At 34.3% G+C, this 22768-nt stretch overlaps 6 protein-coding genes and 1 non-coding gene across 7 annotated transcripts; 3 read left to right on the top strand and 4 right to left on the bottom strand.

The window, feature by feature from the left end:
- Positions 1 to 35: 35 nt before the first annotated feature.
- On the bottom strand, positions 36 to 3183 carry LOC103850458 (glutathione S-transferase L1). The gene is made up of 10 exons (XM_009127214.3): positions 2568 to 3183; positions 2307 to 2378; positions 2134 to 2194; positions 1919 to 2005; positions 1622 to 1720; positions 1408 to 1513; positions 985 to 1061; positions 785 to 892; positions 626 to 703; positions 36 to 276 (listed from the first exon to the last, which is right to left on the bottom strand). The coding sequence occupies exons 1-10, from the start codon at positions 2582 to 2584 to the stop codon at positions 274 to 276; spliced, it is 708 nt and encodes a 235-aa protein (XP_009125462.1). The 5' UTR covers positions 2585 to 3183; the 3' UTR covers positions 36 to 273.
- Positions 3184 to 3414: 231 nt separating this feature from the next.
- Positions 3415 to 5418, top strand: LOC103850457 (protein MODIFIER OF SNC1 11). The gene is made up of 6 exons (XM_009127213.3): positions 3415 to 3764; positions 3893 to 3973; positions 4052 to 4180; positions 4279 to 4339; positions 4454 to 4514; positions 4612 to 5418. Exons 1-5 carry the CDS (start codon positions 3493 to 3495, stop codon positions 4481 to 4483), a joined length of 573 nt encoding a protein of 190 aa, XP_009125461.1. The 5' UTR covers positions 3415 to 3492; the 3' UTR covers positions 4484 to 4514; positions 4612 to 5418.
- Positions 5419 to 5461: 43 nt separating this feature from the next.
- Positions 5462 to 7627, bottom strand: LOC103850456 (probable protein phosphatase 2C 67). The gene is made up of 4 exons (XM_009127212.3): positions 6673 to 7627; positions 6227 to 6588; positions 5901 to 6137; positions 5462 to 5828 (listed from the first exon to the last, which is right to left on the bottom strand). The coding sequence occupies exons 1-4, from the start codon at positions 6941 to 6943 to the stop codon at positions 5616 to 5618; spliced, it is 1083 nt and encodes a 360-aa protein (XP_009125460.1). The 5' UTR covers positions 6944 to 7627; the 3' UTR covers positions 5462 to 5615.
- Positions 7628 to 10008: 2381 nt separating this feature from the next.
- LOC103850455 (E3 ubiquitin-protein ligase SGR9, amyloplastic) lies at positions 10009 to 13066 on the bottom strand. The gene has a single exon (XM_009127211.3). The coding sequence runs from the start codon at positions 11810 to 11812 to the stop codon at positions 10967 to 10969; it is 846 nt and encodes a 281-aa protein (XP_009125459.1). The 5' UTR covers positions 11813 to 13066; the 3' UTR covers positions 10009 to 10966.
- A 15-nt stretch (positions 13067 to 13081) lies between these two features.
- TRNAR-UCG lies at positions 13082 to 13155 on the top strand. Its single transcript has one exon. It is a non-coding gene; the product is annotated as a tRNA-Arg (tRNA).
- A 160-nt stretch (positions 13156 to 13315) lies between these two features.
- Positions 13316 to 14384, bottom strand: LOC103850454 (60S ribosomal protein L35-4). Its single transcript, XM_009127210.2, has 4 exons — positions 14186 to 14384; positions 13974 to 14109; positions 13689 to 13845; positions 13316 to 13577 (listed from the first exon to the last, which is right to left on the bottom strand). Exons 1-4 carry the CDS (start codon positions 14187 to 14189, stop codon positions 13503 to 13505), a joined length of 372 nt encoding a protein of 123 aa, XP_009125458.1. The 5' UTR covers positions 14190 to 14384; the 3' UTR covers positions 13316 to 13502.
- A 3805-nt stretch (positions 14385 to 18189) lies between these two features.
- On the top strand, positions 18190 to 19609 carry LOC103850453 (protein SODIUM POTASSIUM ROOT DEFECTIVE 1). Its single transcript, XM_009127209.3, has 3 exons — positions 18190 to 18965; positions 19044 to 19119; positions 19244 to 19609. The coding sequence occupies exons 1-3, from the start codon at positions 18261 to 18263 to the stop codon at positions 19375 to 19377; spliced, it is 915 nt and encodes a 304-aa protein (XP_009125457.1). The 5' UTR covers positions 18190 to 18260; the 3' UTR covers positions 19378 to 19609.
- Positions 19610 to 22768: the final 3159 nt, after the last annotated feature.

Below are 22768 nucleotides of genomic sequence, written 5' to 3'. Positions count from 1 at the left end.
AGTTTTCTTCTTTTTTTACGTCTGGTCATTTCACATTAGTTTAGTAACAAAATGTCATTTGGTTTAAAAACCAAATTGACAATAATTTGGTTTAATACAAAAGTTCCACATAACCGTTATCAAGAACGATGCCAAATCTCTTGTGACTAAAGTGAAACAATACGCAAATCTTGTTTATTAAGAAAGATGCCAAATGGCCCAAATCCAGAAACTTATAATCTTCTCACACGATCTTCATATAAACCAACATGGACGATGACGCGGTATACAAATTTACTGCAAAAGAAAAACCGGAATCGATTAACTTAATTTGCTTATCCAATGTTAACCGGACTAAGTACGACCATGACTAACCAGAATAGGAGTTTTTCCCTTTTGTATATTGTGGAAACTCAATTAAAACCCGTTCCGGTTTAAATTCACATTTTGATCAAAACAGTTTTTTAACTTGAATAACTTTCAAAAGAAGTTGTAACAAACAAAAACAAAAATCAAGAGAAAGTTAAGTTAAAATAAGTTTTGTTCGGTTTTGGCTAGTACATTGGCTACTTCATTTTAGGAAAAGAAAATGAAACCGAGTCGTTTCAGGTAACGATTTGGTTCATTTTAAGTTAGAAACTTTTACCATGAACTTTTTGAAAAAGTTGATGACATATTCCGAGTCGGTTATGGTCTGCGTATATGCGACCATCTTATTCATTTCCTGCGCATGATACTTTGAAGTTAACCACGCAGATTAATTAATTAATCATATAATAAAAGCCTTAATGCGTATTGAGTTTACCTCAATCCAAGCAGCTAGTTTTGGACGTCCAGCAGTAATATCGTACTTGAAAACTTCGCCAAGGAAGACTTGAAATCGTTGAACGAACGGGATATATGCGACATCAACCTTTAAAAATCGAGAAAAGTTTTATGATTTTTATCCATTTTGAAATTAAAGGTTCACATTTTGCATTTATTAAGAAAAAATGCAAAATGTACCAAGCTAAGGTCGCCGAGGAAGAATGGGCCATCATCAAACTTTTGTAAAGCATTTTCCAAGTGATCGAAGACCGGTGCTGCATATAATAAAACACACCGTTTTCAGCATCTAATTAAGATATTTTATTGTTTTTTTGGACTAATGATATTTTTATGGTTTCAAACGAAATAGATATGTTTGTGTTTACCTATAACAACACAAAAAATAATCGTATATTCGAACTAAAAACATTTTTTAATTCATCATAAAGTACTTTTGGAAATGGCAAATTAACACTCTGCTTGCATTTGGTTCACAATTAACTTCCAAATAAAACAAATGTTGATTAAGGAGCTGAAAGTTTCTTCGAGAACTTATTACGTAAATGTAAACATACAATGGACGCCTAAAAAACTAACAATTCATAAGAAAATCAATCTTACCCGTATCTTTAGCCGGGTCACCTTTGAAAGAGCCAAACACAACTTTAGTGAATGTTGTATCAACATATTTCAACATGTCTTCACCAAAGTCTCTCTTTTCAGGATCCTAGAAAAAAAAATGATCACATTGAAGGGTTAATTATTACATAACATGACAAGAACCAGCTTTATATCATCAAATATGTACGTGAAGGAAATCGAAAGACGGTCTTACCAGGGGGTAAAGTGAAGGACCCTCGAAATTGCTATCCACATATTTGATTAAATCTAGACTCTCCCCCATGATTTTGCCATTGTGTTCAAGAGCAGGTACCTACATATCATTGTTACAATTCTACTCTTAAATCTTCACTTACGAAGGAGCCCTACAACATAAGGACTTCTTTTTTTTTCTTTTTTTTTTCTTCTTTGTAACACATAAGGACTTCAAATACCGGTTGATTAGGATGAATACATGATGGGTGAAATTTTCTTATGTGGTTGCTAAGAGAGAAAATAGAGGTTATTATACCTTGTTTGCAGGATTCACTTTCTCCTTGAACCAAGCTGGTCTATTAGGAAGGTCTATAGGAACCAATTTGATATTCTCTTGCAGACCCTATAACCCCAGTATCAAAAAAAAAATTAGACAGTCATGCTTTAAAAAATTTCATATCAATCATATACAACAAAAAGAACAGATTAAAAAGAAGAAGAAGAAGAAGAAGAATAAGAAGAAACAAGCACCTTGAGGTTTCTTGTAATCCAAACACGTTGTGCAAATGGGCAAGTATAGCTTATGTACAACCTTTATTGTTTCCATTTTTTTAGTATTTAATAAACGGAAAGTTAGTCCAATCCATAAAGATCTCATGAAACATATTTTTTCGAAGCTTAAACAAATTAGTAAAAAAATAAACCGTGTGGTTCCGTCGAATAAAGTAGGTAGATCGGAGGTAGCATCAAGAGGAACTTGACGATCTTCTACCAAACTTCTCTCAATAAACAACAATGAAAAGAACATAAATTAAAGTTAGATGTTAACACAAGAACGACTTTATGCAATCAAGAAAACTAACAAAGTAAGAAAAAAACTTGATAAAGAAGTCTCATGAAAAAAAGACGAAATCAGAATCCAAGATTCAACGAAATCACGAGGAAACAAAGAATCTTATTCTTACATATGAGATAAAGCCATGGAGATGATTTAATTTGCTTCAGAGAGTTAATACAGAGATGATGTTTTTCTTGCAGGAATGATCGATCAAACATATAAAGCCACGTATATATAATACCACATACTCGATGAAGAGCATGGTTCATGCTTAATGGACAAGCTAATAGTGACAGGTGAATCGTCAGTGTTTGGCGTTGAAATTTCCAAATGTTCTTGTCAACTTCAGTGTTCGGTCGGAGAATTAATTATATAAGAGGTATTTGTGCGCGTTATTTAATTTACTTTGAACAAATTACTTATAATTGTTACTACAAACCTTTTTTTTTTGAGTTGTTAATTTGATGCGATGTTCCTTTTCTAGTAGTGTATATAATAAAAATGATAAATAACTTAATACAAAATTTGTCTTATCAGTTGTTTCTTTGTTGAAAAATAATTATGTCAACTGAACTTGAAAAATAAATAAAGAAGGGTACTTCATTTTATGGACCAACGAACCCATTTTTGGGCTTTAGTTTCCTTTCACGTGAAGTCGACAACGAGTGCTATACTGCTATCTTATGGTTGGTAAAAGACAAAGTCAATGACGGAATCACCTTAACGGTCAATATTATATGATACCAAAGGTAAATTACCAACTACCAAGTGATATTTAATTTGCATGCCTAGAGACGTGCATGACTAATGCTTCGGAGTATAATAATAGTAGAGTACGTAGACGATGTAAACCCCTTAGTGTTGGTGATCAAATCCAGCCCGGCCCGGCCCGTTTCGGCCCATAAGAATAAAGTTTTTGATATGACGATATTACCCCTTCGTTTAAGAGAGCTTTAAAAGCCTCGAGACCCGGTCGGTCTCTTCAACGTAACCCTGCAGAGAGGCGAAATCGATCTAACGAATCTTTCTCTATCTATCTCCTGCGATTCACCATGGCGAGCAACGGAGTTACGGTGGAGAATGTCTCTGGTGAAATCCCCAAGAAAATCGTTGACCTCAACATTGCGGAGCCAGATGAGATTCTCGACGGAGAAGTGAAGGAATCCACTGATGTTTCTGGTGAGAAGAAGGACGAATCGGACTCCAAGTCGGCTGGTGATGCATCTCCGGTGGATGATGTTCAGAAGAAGATTCGACGTGCGGAGAGGTTTGGAGTCTCTGTGAAGCTAACCGAAGAGGAGAAGCGCAATTCTCGCGCTGAGAGGTAAAATTAGGGTTACGAAGAAGCGATTCTCCTTTCAATCTGTTTCGAAATCAATCAATTTTACTGAAAGGGAGGATTGTTATTTGCTCTATGTTCACTCATTGTATGTAAATTAACTCTCTTTACAGGTTTGGGACTGTAGCAGCTGTGAAGGACTCACAGGGAACGAAGAAAGCTGAGGACTTGAAGCGAAAAGCCAGAGCTGACAGGTTCTTCCTTGTTTATTTACTTTAATTTTGTATTTAAAACAAGGGTGAAGTTTCTTACTGGCTCTATATTTCACTCAGGTTTGGGGCTCCTGCTAAAGTTGATAACACTGAGGAAGAGGCTAAGAAGAAAGCTAGGCTTGCTCGCTTTGGGAAAGATACTAAAGTTGATTCTGCTGAAGATGATAAACGCAAAGCTAGGGCGCTCAGGTACTTTTCTCCATGCATCCTGGATTATCTTAGTACTTTAGGTTTTTGAAGTAGTGTGTCAATCAATAATGTGGTTTTGTGATTTTGCCAATCATTAGGTTTTCCAAACCTGCTTCTGAGGCATCTTCAGATTTACCTGGGAAGCTAGATATTAGCAAGGTAAACCCTCCTTTAACTTTATGTTTTCTTCTTCTCCCATGTATTAGATTGAGAGAATAAGTAGAAGAGCTAACATTGTTTACATGTTTTTTAACCTCTTTGTTTTCACAACAGGAGGCAGCTGTTTCTGGAAACGCTGCCTAACGTTCATGAATAAAGTTTCTTCTGTAGTTAGGTGAGTTTCACTATATTCTTATGATTGCATTGCTAATTTTAGTGGTGTGCCTGGTTTTGTTTCTTGTATCTAACTTGTCAATCTTTTGTTTTGGCAGGTAGTTATGTAATTCCCTCTCTGGCTGCTTGATTGATTCTCCCTTTGTTTCTGCACTTAGAAGTCCCCGTGTCTAGTATCTTAATTAAAGTCTCGAAGTTTGGTCGTGTTGGAGCAATGATTCTCTCAGATGGTTGGAAGCTAAGTTGTCACCACCAGATGAGACCATGAGAAACCAATAAGTAACCTATAGTTCTGATTGTCTGAACAAGGCAATTATCAATGTGTTAGGAATTCTGAAGTGGCTGGTCGTTACTTTTTCCGTGTTGCAGGTGATTGAAGTAGTGGTAAGTCCTTTTGACACCGCATGTTCGTACCAAGCTAGTTAGATATTACTAGTGTTGGTTGTTGTGCTAATGCGTTTATCCTGAAAACCAGCCTAAGTTGCTAGCTTATCTATCAAATTAAGTGTGTTTTGTCATACTGCTGTTGTGTGCTTGATTGCGGCGTGCAAAATAGATCCCATTACCTTATGTTCGTTGTTGGTTTTTGCTTATTAATATATAATATGACCTGTCTAGCCACCTACTTCAGAGTTCCTTTGCATCTAAGACACATCATTAGAACTATAGAGGGTACTTGTTGGTTTCCATATCTCTGGTCTCTATGGCAGTTGAAGTGAAGAGAGCCTCCTCAGTACGCTGAAGAATCTCTGTTCGTGAGACTTGGAGTTTGCTGCCTTTCTGATACTCTACACTATTTCTTATGCGTCTGTAATAGATTTTAGATAAAAACTTTGTTCATACATTTTGAATCAAGCAGCCAGAAATACTTTTATAAAAGGGAATGTAATGCTTCTTATTTTCAATTATTGTGCTTGTGCCTAAACGCTAACATGCTGCAAAGTAATCTGAAAATTAAAATTTACTAGCATTGACATAGATGTTGCCCTCTTGTATAATTTTGCATACAGGGGTAACATTTGAATTTATGTTTTCTTAAAACAGAACATAATCTCGCAATTTAAAAATATCCTTCTAGCTATACTACTAGTGCTTTTCTGCTTCAATGCATTGGGTAGCCACCTCTTACTGACAGTGGAGAAGCCCAGCCATTGGCTTGGACCATTTGGGGATCGAGATAGACCACAACAACGGTTATATCGTCATGGAAATGCCTTCTAACACCCGGATTGATCTCTTGCAAGTCTGAGTATCTCATCTCTCTTTTCTTTGCTGCTTCCTTCAATGCAGCTTTGACTAGTCTCCGTGCTACTCCCTGGGAGATTGTCAACGTTTAAGCAAATATATACAAAGAGGTATCCCATTGGATCATATGAGTGAGACTTACTTGGCGAGGGGAACTATGTACAATATCAACAGCTTCCTGGTTGCTAAGATGCTCCCAAAGCCCATCTGAAGCAAGAATCATAAACTCGTCTTCTGCTTTAAGCCTAGTAACCGTGACTGATGGATCCGCACTAAGTATTGGCTCGGTGAAATGTTCTGCTACTCTGTATTTGGGCAGCAACGGCTCTCTATTGAACTCTGCTCTTTTTAAGTATGCATCACCTAACGATTTTGTGACCTGATTAAAGTTGAATAAAACATTTTCATGTGAGTTTTTTTTTTTACATCCTGATGTGCACATGTTTTGATCATAAAGTAATAGTCTACCTGGATGATGCCTTTCACACGCCACATTCGGTGTTTCATCACAAGAATGTTGGGGTCATTAGGATGCATTGACCATAGCTCTTGTCTCGCAGACTCTACATTGGCATTGTGCTCTACTGATAACTGAACAGCTCTCACTCCACCTCTCTCGGATCTTCCCAACACTGCCCTTGAGTCTCCTGCGTTTGCAATATACACCAGTCCGTTGCATATCACTCCCGCCAAGCAACATGAACCCACTGATGCCATCTGTGGGTTCTTCCGCCATTGCTTCTTCACCGCCTTGATAAAATCTTCGTCCGTCTCTGCAAATGCGTTCCTCATCACCTCCTCGGAAACCTCTCCACCCTCAGAGGCAAACTCTGTTGATGTGTGAAACCTGAGTGTTAGTGTGTATGACAAGTTTCAAGAATGAGAAAGGCGGTTTGTGTGTGTGTGTGTCTTACTCTTTAAATTGGGGAAGAGGTTGTCTGCAATGAATCTGGAAGCCTCTGGACCTCCATGTCCATCGTAAACTCCAACAAAAGTGCCTTGAACTGCAAGGTTGTTGAATGTCAATGGCCCTGATTCGATCTGGCACTGATCCTCCATCACACTGTTGGCTTGGATCATTGCCATTGAAATCTCTCCAAAGGTGTGAAGGCCAAGATCTTTATACCATGTCAATCCATCATTCTTTGTAGGACTGATCTTACTTCTCCAACAGGATTTATTCATCTTTGGGAGGAGTGATAACTACGTAGTAGTAGCAGTGCTGGTTGTTTAGTTATGAGTTTCAAGTTCAAGGAAGGGACCATATATATAGCTGGTGAAAGAAGTAGAGTAAAAGAAGGTGTTGGAGCCCATGAGAAGTGGCCAAAAAAAAAAGTATGGGTCAAAACAACTGAAAGAAAAAAATTAAATGACTCTGAGAGAGTTAGGACAAGAGGGAACTAGTTTAAAGTGGATATTCAGAGATTCTCCTCTTTTTACTGTTCTGTGTTTGATTCTCTGCCTTGGTAGGGTTAAGTAAGAGCTGTCATATTTTACTTTCTGCTATATTTTTAGTTCATGAGATTATCTTTCCCTTTTGTTGAAGAGGTTAATCTTGTATAGCTTAGGAACCAAGAATGTTGACAGCCAAAATAATCATATGGTTATGTTGTTTTTAAACTCGGGTTGAACCAGTGGATTAGAGTGATGCTAAGGCCTTCAGTATTAAAAAGCCACATTATAATATGGGAGAATAAATTGATTGAAACATATAAGATTATGTGATTATGAGTAGATGCGATGGAAATGTCTGTTTTCACAGTAATGGTGTGTCCAGTGTATCTTTATTTTCTCATCTTTTGTAATTTTATGTTGTCTGCTGTTGGTTTTGCAGTTTGGTACTAATATGTAGGAAGAAAATGGATAAGAAAGGAAAGGTCAAAGAATGCATGTGTGTGTGAGGGTGAAGAGGGCGTGGGTTTTTGGGAGCATTGAACTTAAACAAGAGCTGAGAAAGACTGATGAGTGAAGACATTTTGTGGGGCGAACGAGGAACACTCTTAGCTGTCTTAGCCCCTACAGCTTTTGCCCTTTTCGCTCAATCTCTTTTGTCTTCTTTTTCACTTTTATATGTTATTAAATAATGCTATCCTTTTGTTAGTCAGATTTAGATCGAAATTCATTTGATGGATTATGGGGTTGTGATGAATTTTCCAAAGAAGATGAATCTATTTGGTCTTCCATGATCTTTCTCCACATTGGCATTCTCTGTCTCTTCTCTTCTCGTTTTCTGTTTATAAGAATCCACAGATTCATGTCACGGTAATGAGAAACACTGTCATGTGTTGATCGATACATAACATTGATGAGTAGTTTATATCATCTGATAACATACTATGACAAAGCTAGCTTGAGTTTTCGTTCTTTGGTCCTCTACACCTTTTGTTGTGCACAATATTTGTTAAGTGGGGCTCATATTTCATTCGTTAGTGATATTTGATTTTGCATATGTCGGTTCCACTAGTTGGATAAGACCAATCGCATCAATAGGTATAGTCTAGATCAAGTGACATTGGCTCATAATTTGGTTAAGATATTGTTGATATAGATCTAAGATAAAATCAAGGAGTAAAGAAAATCAAGTGTAGATTAGTATAATAGAGAAATAGAAAGAATGGTCCTGGTACATTTTCTCTTTATCATATCATATAACTTTCATATATGGACCGATTAAATATTGAACATGTGGCCTTGAAACGTATTGAAGAGTCCTTCTGTCCTTGAAAACACTATTACAGTACATTGTATTTATCATGCATCCTTCATCCTCGATATGATTCCCATCTTTTTTTTGTAAACTATATGATTCCCATCTTATTACAAAGTAAAACTAGCTCTGTCTCGTTTTAATTAAACAATATAAGAATATAAATGATCAAATATAAAATAAAACAAGTTCATACATTTTTTTTTCCGTCTGAAAAATATTCATTCATGGTGAAATACTTCAAGTTTGTTACAAAGCTGGTCATACATATACATTTTTTTTTAAAGGAGTTATGGTAACAGCTGGTCCATTTATGCTGCAGTACTGTGTTTTTTGTCTTTTGGTTGAGGGAGCATGGATGTCAGTTTATCTCTTTAGCTTCTTACTTTTTGTTTTTTGTTTTTTTTTTTGGATTTAACATTGAGCTTACGTTAACGTATCCCTTGTTTTGGTAATACGAAAAGAACTACCTATATCAAGAAGTGCAGCTACAATTCAGAAACCTGTCAAAGAAATTGATTTAGACTCTATATTAGTGTAGTATGAAATGAACTATCTACAAACCTAGTTTCAAGGACCAGCGTTTTACTTAATACTCCGTTTATCCCTAAATTAGTCTCTAAATTTCTTTCTTTTTAACTTCACATAGTAATATGTACTATTTTACATGCAAAAGTTGATTATATGTACTATTTGATGTTTGTTTCAAAAAAAAAATTATTTACATGTAAAGTGACTATAGCTTTTAGCAAAAACAAAGTGCCTAGCTGATCAGCTGCACTTCTTGAAACACTTTTCTTGAAGAAGCTACTAAGAATAATCTAGTATGTTTTGCTATATATAGCTCAACTGGTTGATGAAGAAGTACGTAAATTTCTGAGATAATTCATGGGCCGAATTATTTATACAAAACATATCGCAAACATCGATTCAAACTAAGACATTATCGTCGGAAAAATGTCTTGGAAGTATTTATGATGTTATCTATTTAGTTTGGAGTATAGTTTAAACAAGCACTTAAGTGCATCTCATCTTTCGAGAGTAATCTAGCTTACCATATGGTATAGGTAACTGAACAACATAACGTTAAAAGAAAGAATCTTAAACACTAATTACGTGTGAAGAAATTAAAGAGATCCAGTTTACATATATTCTAACCTTGATTATCTACAAGTTCGAGTGTTCACAACAAAGAAAATGAATAAAAGTGGAGACGTGGGCACGTAGAGGAAGAAAGAGTAAATATAATGCATGGCATGCAGGAAACACGAGAGAGACATCGTGAAGGTCCCATATTGTCTGGTCCAACCAAACCTTGACATTTTATCACAACACTATCTCTCTAGTAACTAGTGTTCTTCGTATTGACGTAGTACTTTATTTTATATATTGCTCTACTTTATTACATTTTCATATTACAATCAAACTAGAATTATATAATATTGACTTTAAGTTTGTTATATATACAGCTCATTTCTTTGCAATTGTATCTGGATGTACTACTATAATTTTGTTTTTGTACTTTTATAAGATTAGATTTCTCATCTCATCTAGCAATATCCATCTTCATCGTTTTCTACAATTTTGTATATAATATATTTTTGTACATTTAGTTATTGCATATTATAATAATCTTTGTCGGTTCAGCCCTAAACTCGGATATATGCATATACAAGCATACATATAGTGCATCTTTTTGGTTTAGGAAGTATATATATTACTGTGGTTTTTGGTAAAACTGTGTGTGTGGTTTTTTTTTTTTTGGTAAAACTGTGTGTGTGGTTAATTAAACTTTACATTTTATATGATTGACATGCGATTTTCATTAGGCCATGTTAAATTAAGATGTTGAATTAAAATCCTGTTCAAATTTTACTTAGGTTCAGTCATTGTGGTTCAATAATTTTTTTACTCTCGTTTTCAGAATTTTGTGTGATAAAAGAACTCTAGGATTAATAATCTGAATAAAAAAATATTTTTACACCAAAAAAATAATAAGAAATATTTATGCCCTTTCTCAGAAAAAAAGAGCATAAGAAATATTTAAAAGTTTTATTCTAATAAAATAATAGGCATTTGTACATGTCTATCAAAGCCCAGCGATAGAAATACAGCAAAAATCATTCACGATTTAACAAGTCATCTGATTCGCAAGACCCAATTCTTGAGAACCATTAAGCAATTAAAATTATAAATTAAGCCCATTTTGAGCTTCCATAGTCTCGTCAACTAAATAAAATTACTTATAACATCTTTGTCTTTTTTTAACAACTAAAGCCCATTTGCCTTAGTTCTGAAAAATAACTATTTCATGTGATAACTAGAAATGTCGTCATGAGTCTAAACCACATGTGTCCTTATCAAAATAGGGAAAAAACGAACATAAATTCTGTAGAACAAAACGGTCCAAACATTCCTATCTGTTATAATGCTTGACACATCTGTTATGGACAACGATATACAAGCTTTCACACACATGCATTCATCACCGCGAGCTGACATCACGCCACGTCTAACTCGGTGGTCTTGACGAGGATCTCCCATAGCCGTTGGATCTCCGAGAAGACGTCGTCGGTGGGAAGTTGAAACCTACAGAACGGACATGTGTTTCTCTTGCTTAGCCATGGCAAGATACACTTCCAATGGAACAAATGCTGACATGGCATTTCACAAACATCTCTTCCTTCACCCATCTCTTCCTTGCATATCACGCATTCTACTTCTCCGGCGGCGTTTGACACCTCAACCGCACGTAGCGCCACCACAGCTGCTCTAGCCGCCGGGATTTCATATCCTTCTTTCCCTACTCCAAGGCCAAGGTGGTTGTGGTTTCTCATTATGTCGACGAATCTTTTGCATCTAACTAGGGTTTCTATGTAAGGCATCAAGATTCCGGCGTCGCAAGTCCACAGACCGGAGATACTATTTAGCATATTGTCAGAGCACATGTTACCGAGTATTTCCCGCCAATTATCAGCTGAAGCTTCTAGAACATCTGGATCAAGCTGGTGTGTTTCACAGAGAAAGAGGAGGAGTACCACTGCGTCGAGGTCCCGGAGCTTCATCTTGGCGGCAGATAAGGGGGGATTGTGGTGGTCGCGGTGGAGTAGAAGAGGGTGGAGAAGAGAAAGGAGGTGAGTGGCGATGAGGAGGATTTTTTGGGGAAGGGATAGAGAAAGGAGGTGGTGGAGAGTGAGGGAGAAAAGCGTCGGAGAGGAGAGGACGGCGGCGAGACGACGGCGATGGTGGTGGGAGATAGAGAGAATGGTGTGAGTAAGATTCGTGAGGTGTGAAGGAGAGAGTATAGAGAGTGAGGTCATGATGATTGTGGTTCTTTCTTCTTCCATATTGGATCTTGTGTGCTTCGTTTTCTCACTTAACACTTTTAACTTTTGATGAATCTTTGCTTATATACATGTATTGTGATTAATTTATTAGGGAATAAAAGAAACAAATGGGTGAGGCACAAAAGAGATTATTGTCGGCTTTGCTTGTTTGGGTTTTTGATTTTTAAAGAATAAAGGTTAAGAAGCAATAAATAGTTGGCAAAAGTTTTAACACTTTAGCAACTGTTTGTGGCAGTCATAATTAGCTTGCAGACTTTATGCTCTAATTAAGTAATTAGGTTTCTTTCAGGAAAAAATAGGAACTAGAGGAGCTATATGTCACTTGATGATATTATGCAATTATTTACGTGTACTATGAATGATCCATGAAAAAACTGATCATGTGGAACAAGTGGGACTAGACAAGAGTGTGTGGAGTAGAGTATGAATTTGGATATGCTTGTTCATATACATCTACTTGTCGTTATGGAGTTTTGTCTACTTTCACCACACAAAACACAAACCTAATAGCCTATCATTCATACCAAATGATCCGATAAGACTATATACCAAAATCATTTTGCAGTTAAGGATAAAGAGATATCTTCCTGTTAGTGTATATGACAAAACAAAAGCAACACAACAAGAAGAAGATTGTCAAAAGTCAAAGCAAAATAAGATATCAAGAACAGAAGGTTTGGCTAAATCCATGGTATCTTACTTTTAATTGTTGTATTCAAGAAACAGTGTTGAAAGATCAATAATTCACATGTCGACCACACCATTCTATAACTCTAGTCTCTATGCATTTGTCCCGGTGTGTTGTCTATTCTTTCACAAACTCTCATCATGTCTCTCAAATCCCCAAAAACAAATATTTAGGTGGACATCAAATAGTCTTTTAAGACTTTTTGATACTTTTATTTACCCATCAATACAAATACAATTTACCAATGCAACAAGAAACTAACTTCACTATCAATAATGATCCTACTAAGTTCACCAGTTTGATCAAAAGTTGCAATAGCGATTATGGTAGGCGTTTTATATGCAATTCTTGTTGTGGTTGGAGGCGTTGTTTAAGCACTCTACGAGCATAAAATGAAGCTGCAGCAAGATCAGGCTCATTTTTATGAAGTTGTTTGAGGAAAGTGATGAACGTGGACTTGAACATGTGATATGACTCGCCTAGAGCCGGTCTTTCCAGTGTCCACATATTGTTGGACATAGATTTTTGGTGTTTTATAAAGTTTTTGATCTTTAAAAGTCTTGTTAACCTTCACACAACAAGACCGCATAGCGCAGTGGATTAGCGCGTTTGACTTCGGATCAAAAGGTCGTGGGTTCGACTCCCACTGTGGTCGTTGTATTTTAGTTTTAACTCTTTACTTTTTGATGATTTAACTATGAACTTCTGAACCCAAATTTAACATGTCCTGGTATTTCAGTTTTGTAAAATTAAATTCTAAACATTCTCGGGTGATAAATTCGATAGATATTATTACATATACTTACTACCAACGATGCGTTCCTAAAATCTCATTTTCAAATGTGTGGTTTTTGTGTTTATGAGATACATAACTCTCGAGTAAGAGAGATATTTGGCTGTTCCATAAAAAAACTTTGAGTTAAACCAATAGCAAAAAGGGAGAATACATAAGCGAATAATCAAAACTGAATCATTTCTAGTTAGCCAAGATGGAGAGTGAAACTAGACTTTGATAGCATACTTCCTCAGAGGGAAATACATTTCTTTCTTCTTCTCACGCTCTGTCTTCAAAGAGACCTGCATCACAAATAAACCCATTCCATTAAACCAAAAGTGAGCGTATTTTCTAAGGTTATGTTACAAAGTCATGTGTACATTGTAAATGATAATGTTAATGAGGATAAAGACCTGATGCTTGGTAAGACGTCTACGGATAGCACGTGTCTTCTTGGGACGGAGATCAAGAGGCAACAACTTCTTGCTCTTGTATGCTTCCCTTAGTGCTAGTTTCTGTTTCTGTGAGATCACTGTCAGAACCTGAGCAATGGATTTCCTCACCACCTTGCTGATGACCAAGACACATATTACAATCAATTAAATTTTGTCAAATACACAATGTACAGTAGTGACTACACATTATACATAGACCCTAAAGATATAGAAATGAATGTGATGTATAAGGCAAATGCTTACATTTTGGAGAGCTTGCTAGGTGCACCTCCGGTAACTTTAGCGACACGGAGGAGGGCGAGCTCAGCCTTGAACTCCTGAAGCTGGTTCTGAAGATCCGTCTTCGATCTCTCTCTGAGCTCGTGAACCTTAATTCTCGCTAAACAACAGTGAAACTAATCAGAATAACGTAAATGACAACTAATGATTCTCAAGGGATCAGTTCTTCTTCATACCCATCGTGAGCTTGCTTGCTGGTGTTGAACTGATGCGCCGCTGCTTCCTCCTTGCTATAGCTCACAAACCCTAGTTCGGTGGAGCAAGGCAATTTTATTGTTGGATGAGTGAGTTGAAAACCCTTAGAACTCGAATGTAGTGGGCCGTAAAAGCCCAATAGTTATATTTATTAGTCATGGGCTTTTTATTAGAGGACACACTTAATGGGTTGTAAGGCAAAAAAAAAATAAGATAAAGGGTGGGAATAGTGAAAGCAATGAGGAATAAAAGTTCGTCAATAAAAATTCCAAAGCATCAGATTCTGAATTTTTTTTGGACTAAAATCTGAAATGGACCAAAAGGCTAAAAAAGAGTCTCACACATCCAAAAAAAATCTGTATGGACCAAGTGATTGTGAATTACCATTTTATCCTTAATGAATGAATAATATGAACCATTGGATTCTATAATATTTCTATAAATCAGAACCGTCGGATTAAGAGAAGAAAGGAGGAATATTATATTTACAAAAGTACCATTAATGAAACTCCAACCAGAGCCATTGATCATCTTTTCTATGTTTTAATCTTGGCCACACGCTTTCACAGATCTCCCATTCTCTATCATCTCCCCCTCTTTTATCTGACGCATAAATAACTCAGAGCCACACGATTTTCATTATTTTATTCTCTCATTCGACTAGATACAACTAGTATAAGTCATACAACTATACATGTTAAAAAATAATATAACTGGTACAACTGGTATATAAATGTTATAATTCATGTACAATTTGCAGCTACTATAATTAACTCAACTATTAAATCATTTTTTACATATGATGATAAAATTTCATCTATTTTTTCTGAGGCTCTTCCATTATTGTTAAATTATTAAATTACACTATCAATTTTATTTAAGATACCTTATACTTTTAAGGTTTGTTAATTAGATTGACCATATTATTATGAAAAATAAACATCGAAAATATATTTACAAAGTTATAATGTGAAAATATTGGTACAACTCCTAAAACTAAACATATAAAAAATTTGGTATATTTTTTTATTATATATTAAACAGGAATTACTGGTATAACTGGTACAACTTTGACATTTCAAAAATTGACAAGATCAATTTGGTATTTCCATATGAAAAAACAATCAAATGACCAAACTGGTAACTATTTAGAAAGATTCCTTATTTTTAATGATTTTTTTGTTTTTTGTTTTGTTTTTAGCAATTCTTACACCATCAAATAAGTTTACATGATCTATCTTATACTTTTAAGGTTTATTAACTTGTTTGTCTACATAATTTATGGAAAACATACATAAAATGTATTTAAACAGTTATGAAATGTATTTACCAGACTAGTAATACTGATATAACTAGTACAACTACTCAGGTTCTGAAATTTAAATATTCCTTCGAGTATGTCATATGAAAAAAATCAATAAAGTGGCTAAATTGTAAAGTATTTATAAAGGTTCCTTATGATATTTCATGGGGGTTTTTTTTTTTTTGCAAATCTAACACAATCACATAAGTTTGCATGATCTACCTTATACTTTTAAGGTTTGTTAACTTCTTTGTCCACATAATTTTTGGAAAACATACATGAAATGTATTTTAACAAAATTTATGATTTCATTTTATTGGGGCACAGACATGTACACATAATGAAGTGGTACAACTGAGGTAAGTTTTAATTTTATGTCGTACAACTAGCTTTTTCGATTTTACTGTCAAAATATAACTATGTACAAACTGGTATAACTCAAAAACTAGTACAACTATGTACAAACCGGTACAACTCGAATACTGGTCCAACTATGTTATTTCATTTTATATTGTGCATTATATTTTAAACGTGTATCATGTTTTAAACATTATGGTTGAATATTAAATCAAGTTGTTGTACTAATTGTACTATTCCTAAATATTTTTGTGTAGTTTAACATGTTATCTATTTCTTTTGGTTGAAATACATTAAATCAAAGTCGATAAAATTAAGAGAAAATTTTCTTAGGTACGTAAATACAACACGTAAAACTAAATAATATTTATTAAAAATAGATATTAAAAAAACTGATGGTATTGGGATTATAAATTTTATAATTTTTTAAAAACTTCATAAATTTTTGAAGATTTATTTTTTGTAGGAAAAAATTTAAATTATAAAATATAATTAAATAATAAACTGAGTGAAATGTACGAATTTGCAAACATAAGAATCAAAAACAATTTGAAATCAAATTTGTAGATACAACAAACATATGTATATCATATTTTATATCAAAATATGCAAGTTTCACCATGTTCTTCTTGTGTATGTGATTACAATTGCTCTATTTCTTGTAATATTTTCATTTCCATATCAAGAAAATGAACTTTGAGGCGAGAAACCTACTAACCAGCACTAGAAAAACACAAATCAAGTGTTGCCACAATTAAACTAGTAATAGTACTACTGTAGTTAAACCGGTTAAACTATTATTGTTATAGTCCAAATACCAAATATTAATGTTTATGTATTTTTTTCAAACTCGTGATGGCTTATGCACTATCTTTTGGCAGATGCAAGCGGGAAAGATTAAACTAGTATAACTATGTACAGACGGTACAACTCAAATACTAGTACAACTATGTTATTTCATCGCGATTAAAACAATTATTTGCAAAAAAAACACAAAAATCATACATCAAACCCAATCTTTTTCTTCTTTCCGGTGACTCGCGTTTTTAGAACAATGTTTGAAGAATTTTCTGGCTCTGCATCTAGCTTTTTGGCCTCAAGACCAAAAAGATGAAGATGATCTTTTTCCGAAAATCGTACAACTAGTATAACTAGTACAACTTGTAAACGTATCAATTTCAAATCAAATATTATTAAAAATATACTATTCATATATTTGACACATGCATGCGGGGTAGATTAGATCAATATGTCTTATTGGTTCTACATCATTCTCTTTTCTAGCATCTTCGTATGCCGAAAACAATAAATATATGAAATTATTATACATCTCATAATTAAGTGATGTCATTTCATAATTTCTCAAAGCCATGTCATCTTTTTTTGTGAGAATGAACATGGTGATGATACATAAGAAAATGATTTTTCAAATAATAAATATGACATACTCAATATGTACTAGTTGTACTAATTCGAGTTGTAGAAGTTGTACTAGTTTGAGTTGTACTAGTTGTCCTAGTTTGAGTTGTACTAGTTGTACTAGTAATACTTTTCGTTCTTCATTATTTTGGATATCGGATGGAAAAGATAAAATTTGACTCTGGATATGATATAATTGATTAAACATGATTATGGGTTGATCGATTTGAGATAAGAAAGAGAAAATTAGTGGATGGGGGATAAGAAAATTTTTGATTTTGTATTATGGTGGAAGAATTATGAGTGGGGAAGAAATGGGGGAAGAAGAAGGAGATTGGGTCGGATTTTGGGTCTGGATCTGGGTCGGATATTGGGTTGGATAGTAATGGCATAGGTTAGTAAATATGTTTAACTCTTTAGGTTTTTCAGTTATTTAACATAGATTTCTATTTAAATTTAAATGCAAAATAAATAAATAAAGTGATGGGTCTAATTGAGATTTTTTGGAGACCAAGTGGTCCATCTCAGCATTTGATCCATTTTTTTTGAGTTTGGTGTTCAAGAGAATTAGATTCGGAACTATCAATAAGGCATGGCCAAAAATATTTTGATTTTATTATTTTACTTACTTTGTTTTTTCTCTAAATTTGTTGTCACTCTACTTTTGTATTTTTATGTTCAAACAAAACCATCAAATGATTCTGAACAAAATAATTTCACACGGTTTCTAAGTCTACCTAACAATCTCATGCAATGGTTTTTGATAAGAATCCGAATAAAACACACAACTTTTCCAAAAGTTGATTGATTCCATCAAATATGAAAAATATCTTTTAACAGGAACCTAGAATAATACATTTTATCTTTTAACTTTTACCTAATAATGTCACTTTTGTATTTATACAACAACTATAGACATTCTCTTAAAACTCTTTGGCATCATAAGTAAGTACCACACAAAAAAAAAAGGATTGAAAATGTTATGTGCCTCTCAAGCATCAAGAAGAGATATTTGCTCAACCATGGAACCTTCTTCAGCCACGATCCGGCTAGGTGGTCGAGCCATCGACCGTCATAACCCAATCATACGTGACGGTCGGAGGTTCACTCCTCCACCTTCTCCAAATCATAATTCCTCCACCTCTTCTGCCTCTTCTTCTACTTATCATACTCCTCTTAAGACTAGACTAGGTCTAGAGAGTAGCGAGCAACCACGCGTTGCGAAGAGGAAGAGCAAGAAAGGTCAATGTAACGGTGGTAAGACACCTATTGGTTGTCCTAACAGTGACACTCCTCATGGCCCTTCAAGGTACTTATTGAGCAACCCGGTTTTCTTCGACGGGTTTGTGGATTCTGATCCGATTCCGTTACCTATCGAACCTGAGATAACCATGTGTGATGAGTTGGATAAGATTCATGAAGATAGATTGGTAATAAACGCCTCTAAGCATCTCTCTTCTTCTTCTTTCTTGGAGAAGAAGCAACCTGATTTCTTTGATGGGTTCTTGGATTATGACCCTGTTATGTCTTCGGATAATCCTTTCTCTGAACCTACAAAAGCTTCTCCGACAGCATCTCAAAGCTCTCTTGCAGATCAAGATGTTTCATCTCCTGATCTCAAATTCTCTCCTCCTCCTCCACCCTCTCCACCACCACCGGAGAAGAGCTCATCATCCGATCAAGTAAATCATCGAACATTCAGTTCATTTTATAAGCATGAATTTGTGTCTGAAATAATACTTAACAATCATTCTTTTAAGGTGGTAATACTGAGAGTGTCACTTCACTGCAAAGGCTGTGCAGGGAAGGTCAAGAAACATCTTTCAAAATTGAAAGGTAATTAACAATGAACGTATTTATTTTCAAGATATTTAAGTTTTGATTGATATTATTTAGGGAGCAATTTTTTGGGTTTGTAAAATTACTTAGTTTTTTGGGAGATTTTGATCGTTGTTTGTAGGAGTGACGTCGTTTAAGATAGACTTCGCTGCAAAGAAGGTTACCGTGACGGGAGACGTAACACCATTAACTGTGTTGTCGACTATTTCCAAAGTTAAAAATGCACAGTTCTGGCCTGAGATTATTAAGAAGTGATCTATTTTCTCTCTCTCTATGTATTCTAAATTTCTAATATGTTGTTCTCTTCTTTCTTTCTTTTTTGCAAAAGGGTTATACATTGTTATCTTTATGTCTGAAAACATCTGTGAAAATGTTGATCTCTTTTGTGCATTTATATGTGTTGGTAATGGCATGAGAATTTCACAAATTTAATTAGAGATTACTATTGTAGGAATTCAACAAAATATAGGTTACGTTTATGGGACAATGTTGATTGTTTCGTGAGATAATGTTCAAAGAAAATAGTATGTTTGGTGTAGTCAACCTACATGATTGCATAACAAAATAAATCAGATATATTTTTGGAAATGTATTAAAACAAACGAAGGATCATATCCATGTATCGTGACTGAATGGAGTTGAATTGAATAGTTTTAGGCAGTAATTGAAATGCTTTTTTTTTTTTTGCATCGAATTTTGTGGAATTAGTTATTCATGAGTATTCTAATAAAAATTATCAGTTAACCGGAAAAACTAAAAAAAACATATCCCACACATTTCTGTGAGATAAACGAAAAAAAATTTGAATCACCTATAGTCCATTTTATTTTATTCCATCGATTTCAATTCTATTTATTCCATGAGTTATCAATTACAGTCTTAGTCAACGTAGCATTTAGGGAAAGTTGGAATTCAATAAATATCCATGTGTTATATAAATGCTTCTTTATGCAAACTCTCCCAATTTATTAATTATATCAACTGATATTATCATTTAATCGATGGAAAAATCAACTTTTCTTCTTGTGGTGATTTCATTTGGTCTCCTCTTTGCTTGTGTCATTCACGCTACTGAGAAGAACTTTCAAGATGAGACCAGTCATTTACTATGGCATAGAAAACTGCTTAGAAGACAGACTGTTCCACCACCACGAGATCCACATAAGACAGCCATAGTCAGCATAAAACCATGGTCACCATCACAACGCCTGGTTTTTGGAATGTTACCAAAAAAAATTCCAATTCCACCTTCGGGACCTAGCAGAGGAGAAACTCCTCCATCGCTTCGCCATCCATAACCGTGTAATGATCATTTTATCATGTGAATTATATTGTTCTACTACAAAATAAACCTTTTAATTCAAAATAATTCAGATTATATATATGAAAGTTCAAAGAATAAATAAAATTATGTATTATTTAAGATTATTTATGAATCAGTAATAGCCTGTTGATACAGTGTGTTTCTTTGCGCCAAGTGGTGGTGTGGGTCTTGGGAAGTAATATTTCAACTGTTCATCTGCGAGCTAGCAGAGGAGAAACTCCTCCATCCCCTCGCCACCCATAACCGTGTAATGATCATTTCATCATGTGAATTATATTGTTCTACTACAAAATAAATCTTTTAATTCGAAATAGTTCAGACTATATATATGAAAGTTCAAAGAATAAATAAAATTATGTATTATTTAAGATTATGTATGAATCAGTAATAGCCTGTTGATACAGTGTGTTTCCCTGCGCAAGAATTTAATTGTTATATTTTTAACCTTCTCGTCTAATTCATGAGCTGTCAAACAAATAAAGGGAAAAGCTGTACTAACAAATTGATATTAAACTTATGTAACTAAATAATCAAAATTTAAATTATATTATAGAGATTGTTTAAAATAATGACTTAATTAAAAATATGACAAATAGGCAAAACTATATAGTAACTAAAATTATGGAGAATATGATAAATAAACAAAATTACCTAAAATCATGGAGAAATTGACAAATCAGTAAAATCAATTTATAAAATAATAAATTAATTAAAAATATAACAAATAAGCAAAACTATATACTAACTAAAACTATGGATTATTCAAAATAATGATTTAATAAAAAATATGACAAATAAGCAAAACTATATATACTAACTAAAATTATGGAGCTATAACATGATAAATAAGCTATATTACTTAAAATCATGAAGAATATTACAAATCAACAAAATCAAATCACTTCGTAAAATAATGACTTACTTATAAATATGACAAATAAGCAAAACTATATACTAACTAAAATTATGGAAACATGAAAATAAACAAAATTACTCAAAATCATGGAGAACATGACAAATAAGCAAAATCACTTCATAAATAATATTATAGATAGATATATTAGAATGGATGATTTATTTGAATATATAGATATTTATTTTAATATATATGGATTGAGTGTATCCTTACTAAACTAAATAAATCTAAGATATTTTTGAAGTAAAAAAAAAGTCTTTGTATTAAATGGAAATGAAATGAACTGGATTTTAGTCAGCATAACAGTTATTGAAAGTTGAAAAACAATCAATATCCATGCATTATATAAGTGCCTCTTTATGCAAACTCTCTCAATCAATTAATTATATCAACTGATATTGTCATCTGCAAAGTAAAATTTTAATCGATGGCGAAATCAACTTTTTTTCTTGTGGTGATTTCATTTGGTCTTCTCTTTGCTTGTGTCATTGACGCTACTGAGAAGAACTTTCAGGATGAGACCAGCCATTTACTATGGCCTAGAAAACTGCTTATAGGACCGGCTGATCCACCAACACGAGGTCCACATAAGGCAGCCATAGTCGGCATAAAGCCATGGTCACCATCACAACGCCTGGTTTTTGGAATGTTACCAAAAAATGTTCCTATTCCGCCTTCGGGACCTAGCAGAGGAGAAACTCCTCCAACGCCTCACCACCATTAACCGTATAAGGATCATTTCATCATGTGAATTATTGTTCTACTACAAAATATACCTTTTAATTCGAAATAATTCAAATTATCTATATGAAAGTTCAAAGAATAAATAAATTTATGTACTATTTAAGATTATATATGAATCAGTAGTAGCCAGTGTGTTTCCCTGTGCCAAGTGGTGGTGCGGGTCTTGGGAAGTAATATTTCAACTGTTCATCTGCGAGTTTAGGTTCCTCCATGTAGGGGCGCTTATGTTCCTAACGGTTGCCAAACGAAGTAAATAGATTGAGTCCTACCAAACACAGAAGCATAAATATTGTGCAAGTCAAGCATTATCCTCCATTATTAAAGATGGAGAGAGATGAAATTCTAAGTGAAAAGTTTATGTGAAAAGATACATGAGTACCGTAGGTAGAGAGAAACGCTTCATTGGATTTTGGTGATGTCGAGGCATCATCATCGTAGTCCCTTCCATTCTCGTCATTCTTTTGAGGCTCAATTCTTGCAAAAGGATCACTCTCACTAGCTGTTTTCGCTCTCTCTATGACAACAGAAGTTTTTTTATTCATAAAAACAACATACATATAAGTTTAAACCCTTTAATCTGTCTTTATAGACTATTAAGAATGAACGAGACCACATTTAAACCTTGAAGATCTTCCCCAGATCAATGTCTGAAGAAATAAGTG

The sequence above is a fragment of the Brassica rapa genome, chromosome A02 (genome assembly GCF_000309985.2).
Source record: "Brassica rapa cultivar Chiifu-401-42 chromosome A02, CAAS_Brap_v3.01, whole genome shotgun sequence".
NCBI lineage: Eukaryota > Viridiplantae > Streptophyta > Magnoliopsida > Brassicales > Brassicaceae > Brassica > Brassica rapa.
Note: the sequence above shows the minus strand (reverse complement) of the source record. Positions and strands in the feature narration are given on the sequence as shown.

Bases quoted from the DNA above. Each gene is read 5' to 3' on its own strand.
- LOC103850453 (XM_009127209.3), top strand. From the start codon at position 18,261: ATGTTATGTGCCTCTCAAGCATCAAGAAGAGATATTTGCTCAACCATG. The intron at 18,966-19,043 runs GTAAATCATCGA...CATTCTTTTAAG, and splicing joins AGAGCTCATCATCCGATCAA to GTGGTAATACTGAGAGTGTC. The intron at 19,120-19,243 runs GTAATTAACAAT...CGTTGTTTGTAG, and splicing joins ACATCTTTCAAAATTGAAAG to GAGTGACGTCGTTTAAGATA.
- LOC103850457 (XM_009127213.3), top strand. From the start codon at position 3,493: ATGGCGAGCAACGGAGTTACGGTGGAGAATGTCTCTGGTGAAATCCCC. The intron at 3,765-3,892 runs GTAAAATTAGGG...CTCTCTTTACAG, and splicing joins CGCAATTCTCGCGCTGAGAG to GTTTGGGACTGTAGCAGCTG. The intron at 4,181-4,278 runs GTACTTTTCTCC...GCCAATCATTAG, and splicing joins CGCAAAGCTAGGGCGCTCAG to GTTTTCCAAACCTGCTTCTG.
- LOC103850454 (XM_009127210.2), bottom strand. The intron at 13,846-13,973 runs GTAAGCATTTGC...CTTGGTCATCAG, and splicing joins CCTAGCAAGCTCTCCAAAAT to CAAGGTGGTGAGGAAATCCA. The intron at 13,578-13,688 runs GTCTTTATCCTC...TTTGTGATGCAG, and splicing joins GACGTCTTACCAAGCATCAG to GTCTCTTTGAAGACAGAGCG.
- LOC103850456 (XM_009127212.3), bottom strand. From the start codon at position 6,943: ATGAATAAATCCTGTTGGAGAAGTAAGATCAGTCCTACAAAGAATGAT. The intron at 6,589-6,672 runs GTAAGACACACA...ACACATCAACAG, and splicing joins CCTCTTCCCCAATTTAAAGA to AGTTTGCCTCTGAGGGTGGA. The intron at 5,829-5,900 runs GTAAGTCTCACT...ACAATCTCCCAG, and splicing joins TACATAGTTCCCCTCGCCAA to GGAGTAGCACGGAGACTAGT.
- LOC103850458 (XM_009127214.3), bottom strand. The intron at 1,721-1,918 runs GTATAATAACCT...AATGATATGTAG, and splicing joins AAGTGAATCCTGCAAACAAG to GTACCTGCTCTTGAACACAA. The intron at 704-784 runs GTAAACTCAATA...TATCATGCGCAG, and splicing joins AACTAGCTGCTTGGATTGAG to GAAATGAATAAGATGGTCGC.
- LOC103850455 (XM_009127211.3), bottom strand. From the start codon at position 11,812: ATGGAAGAAGAAAGAACCACAATCATCATGACCTCACTCTCTATACTC.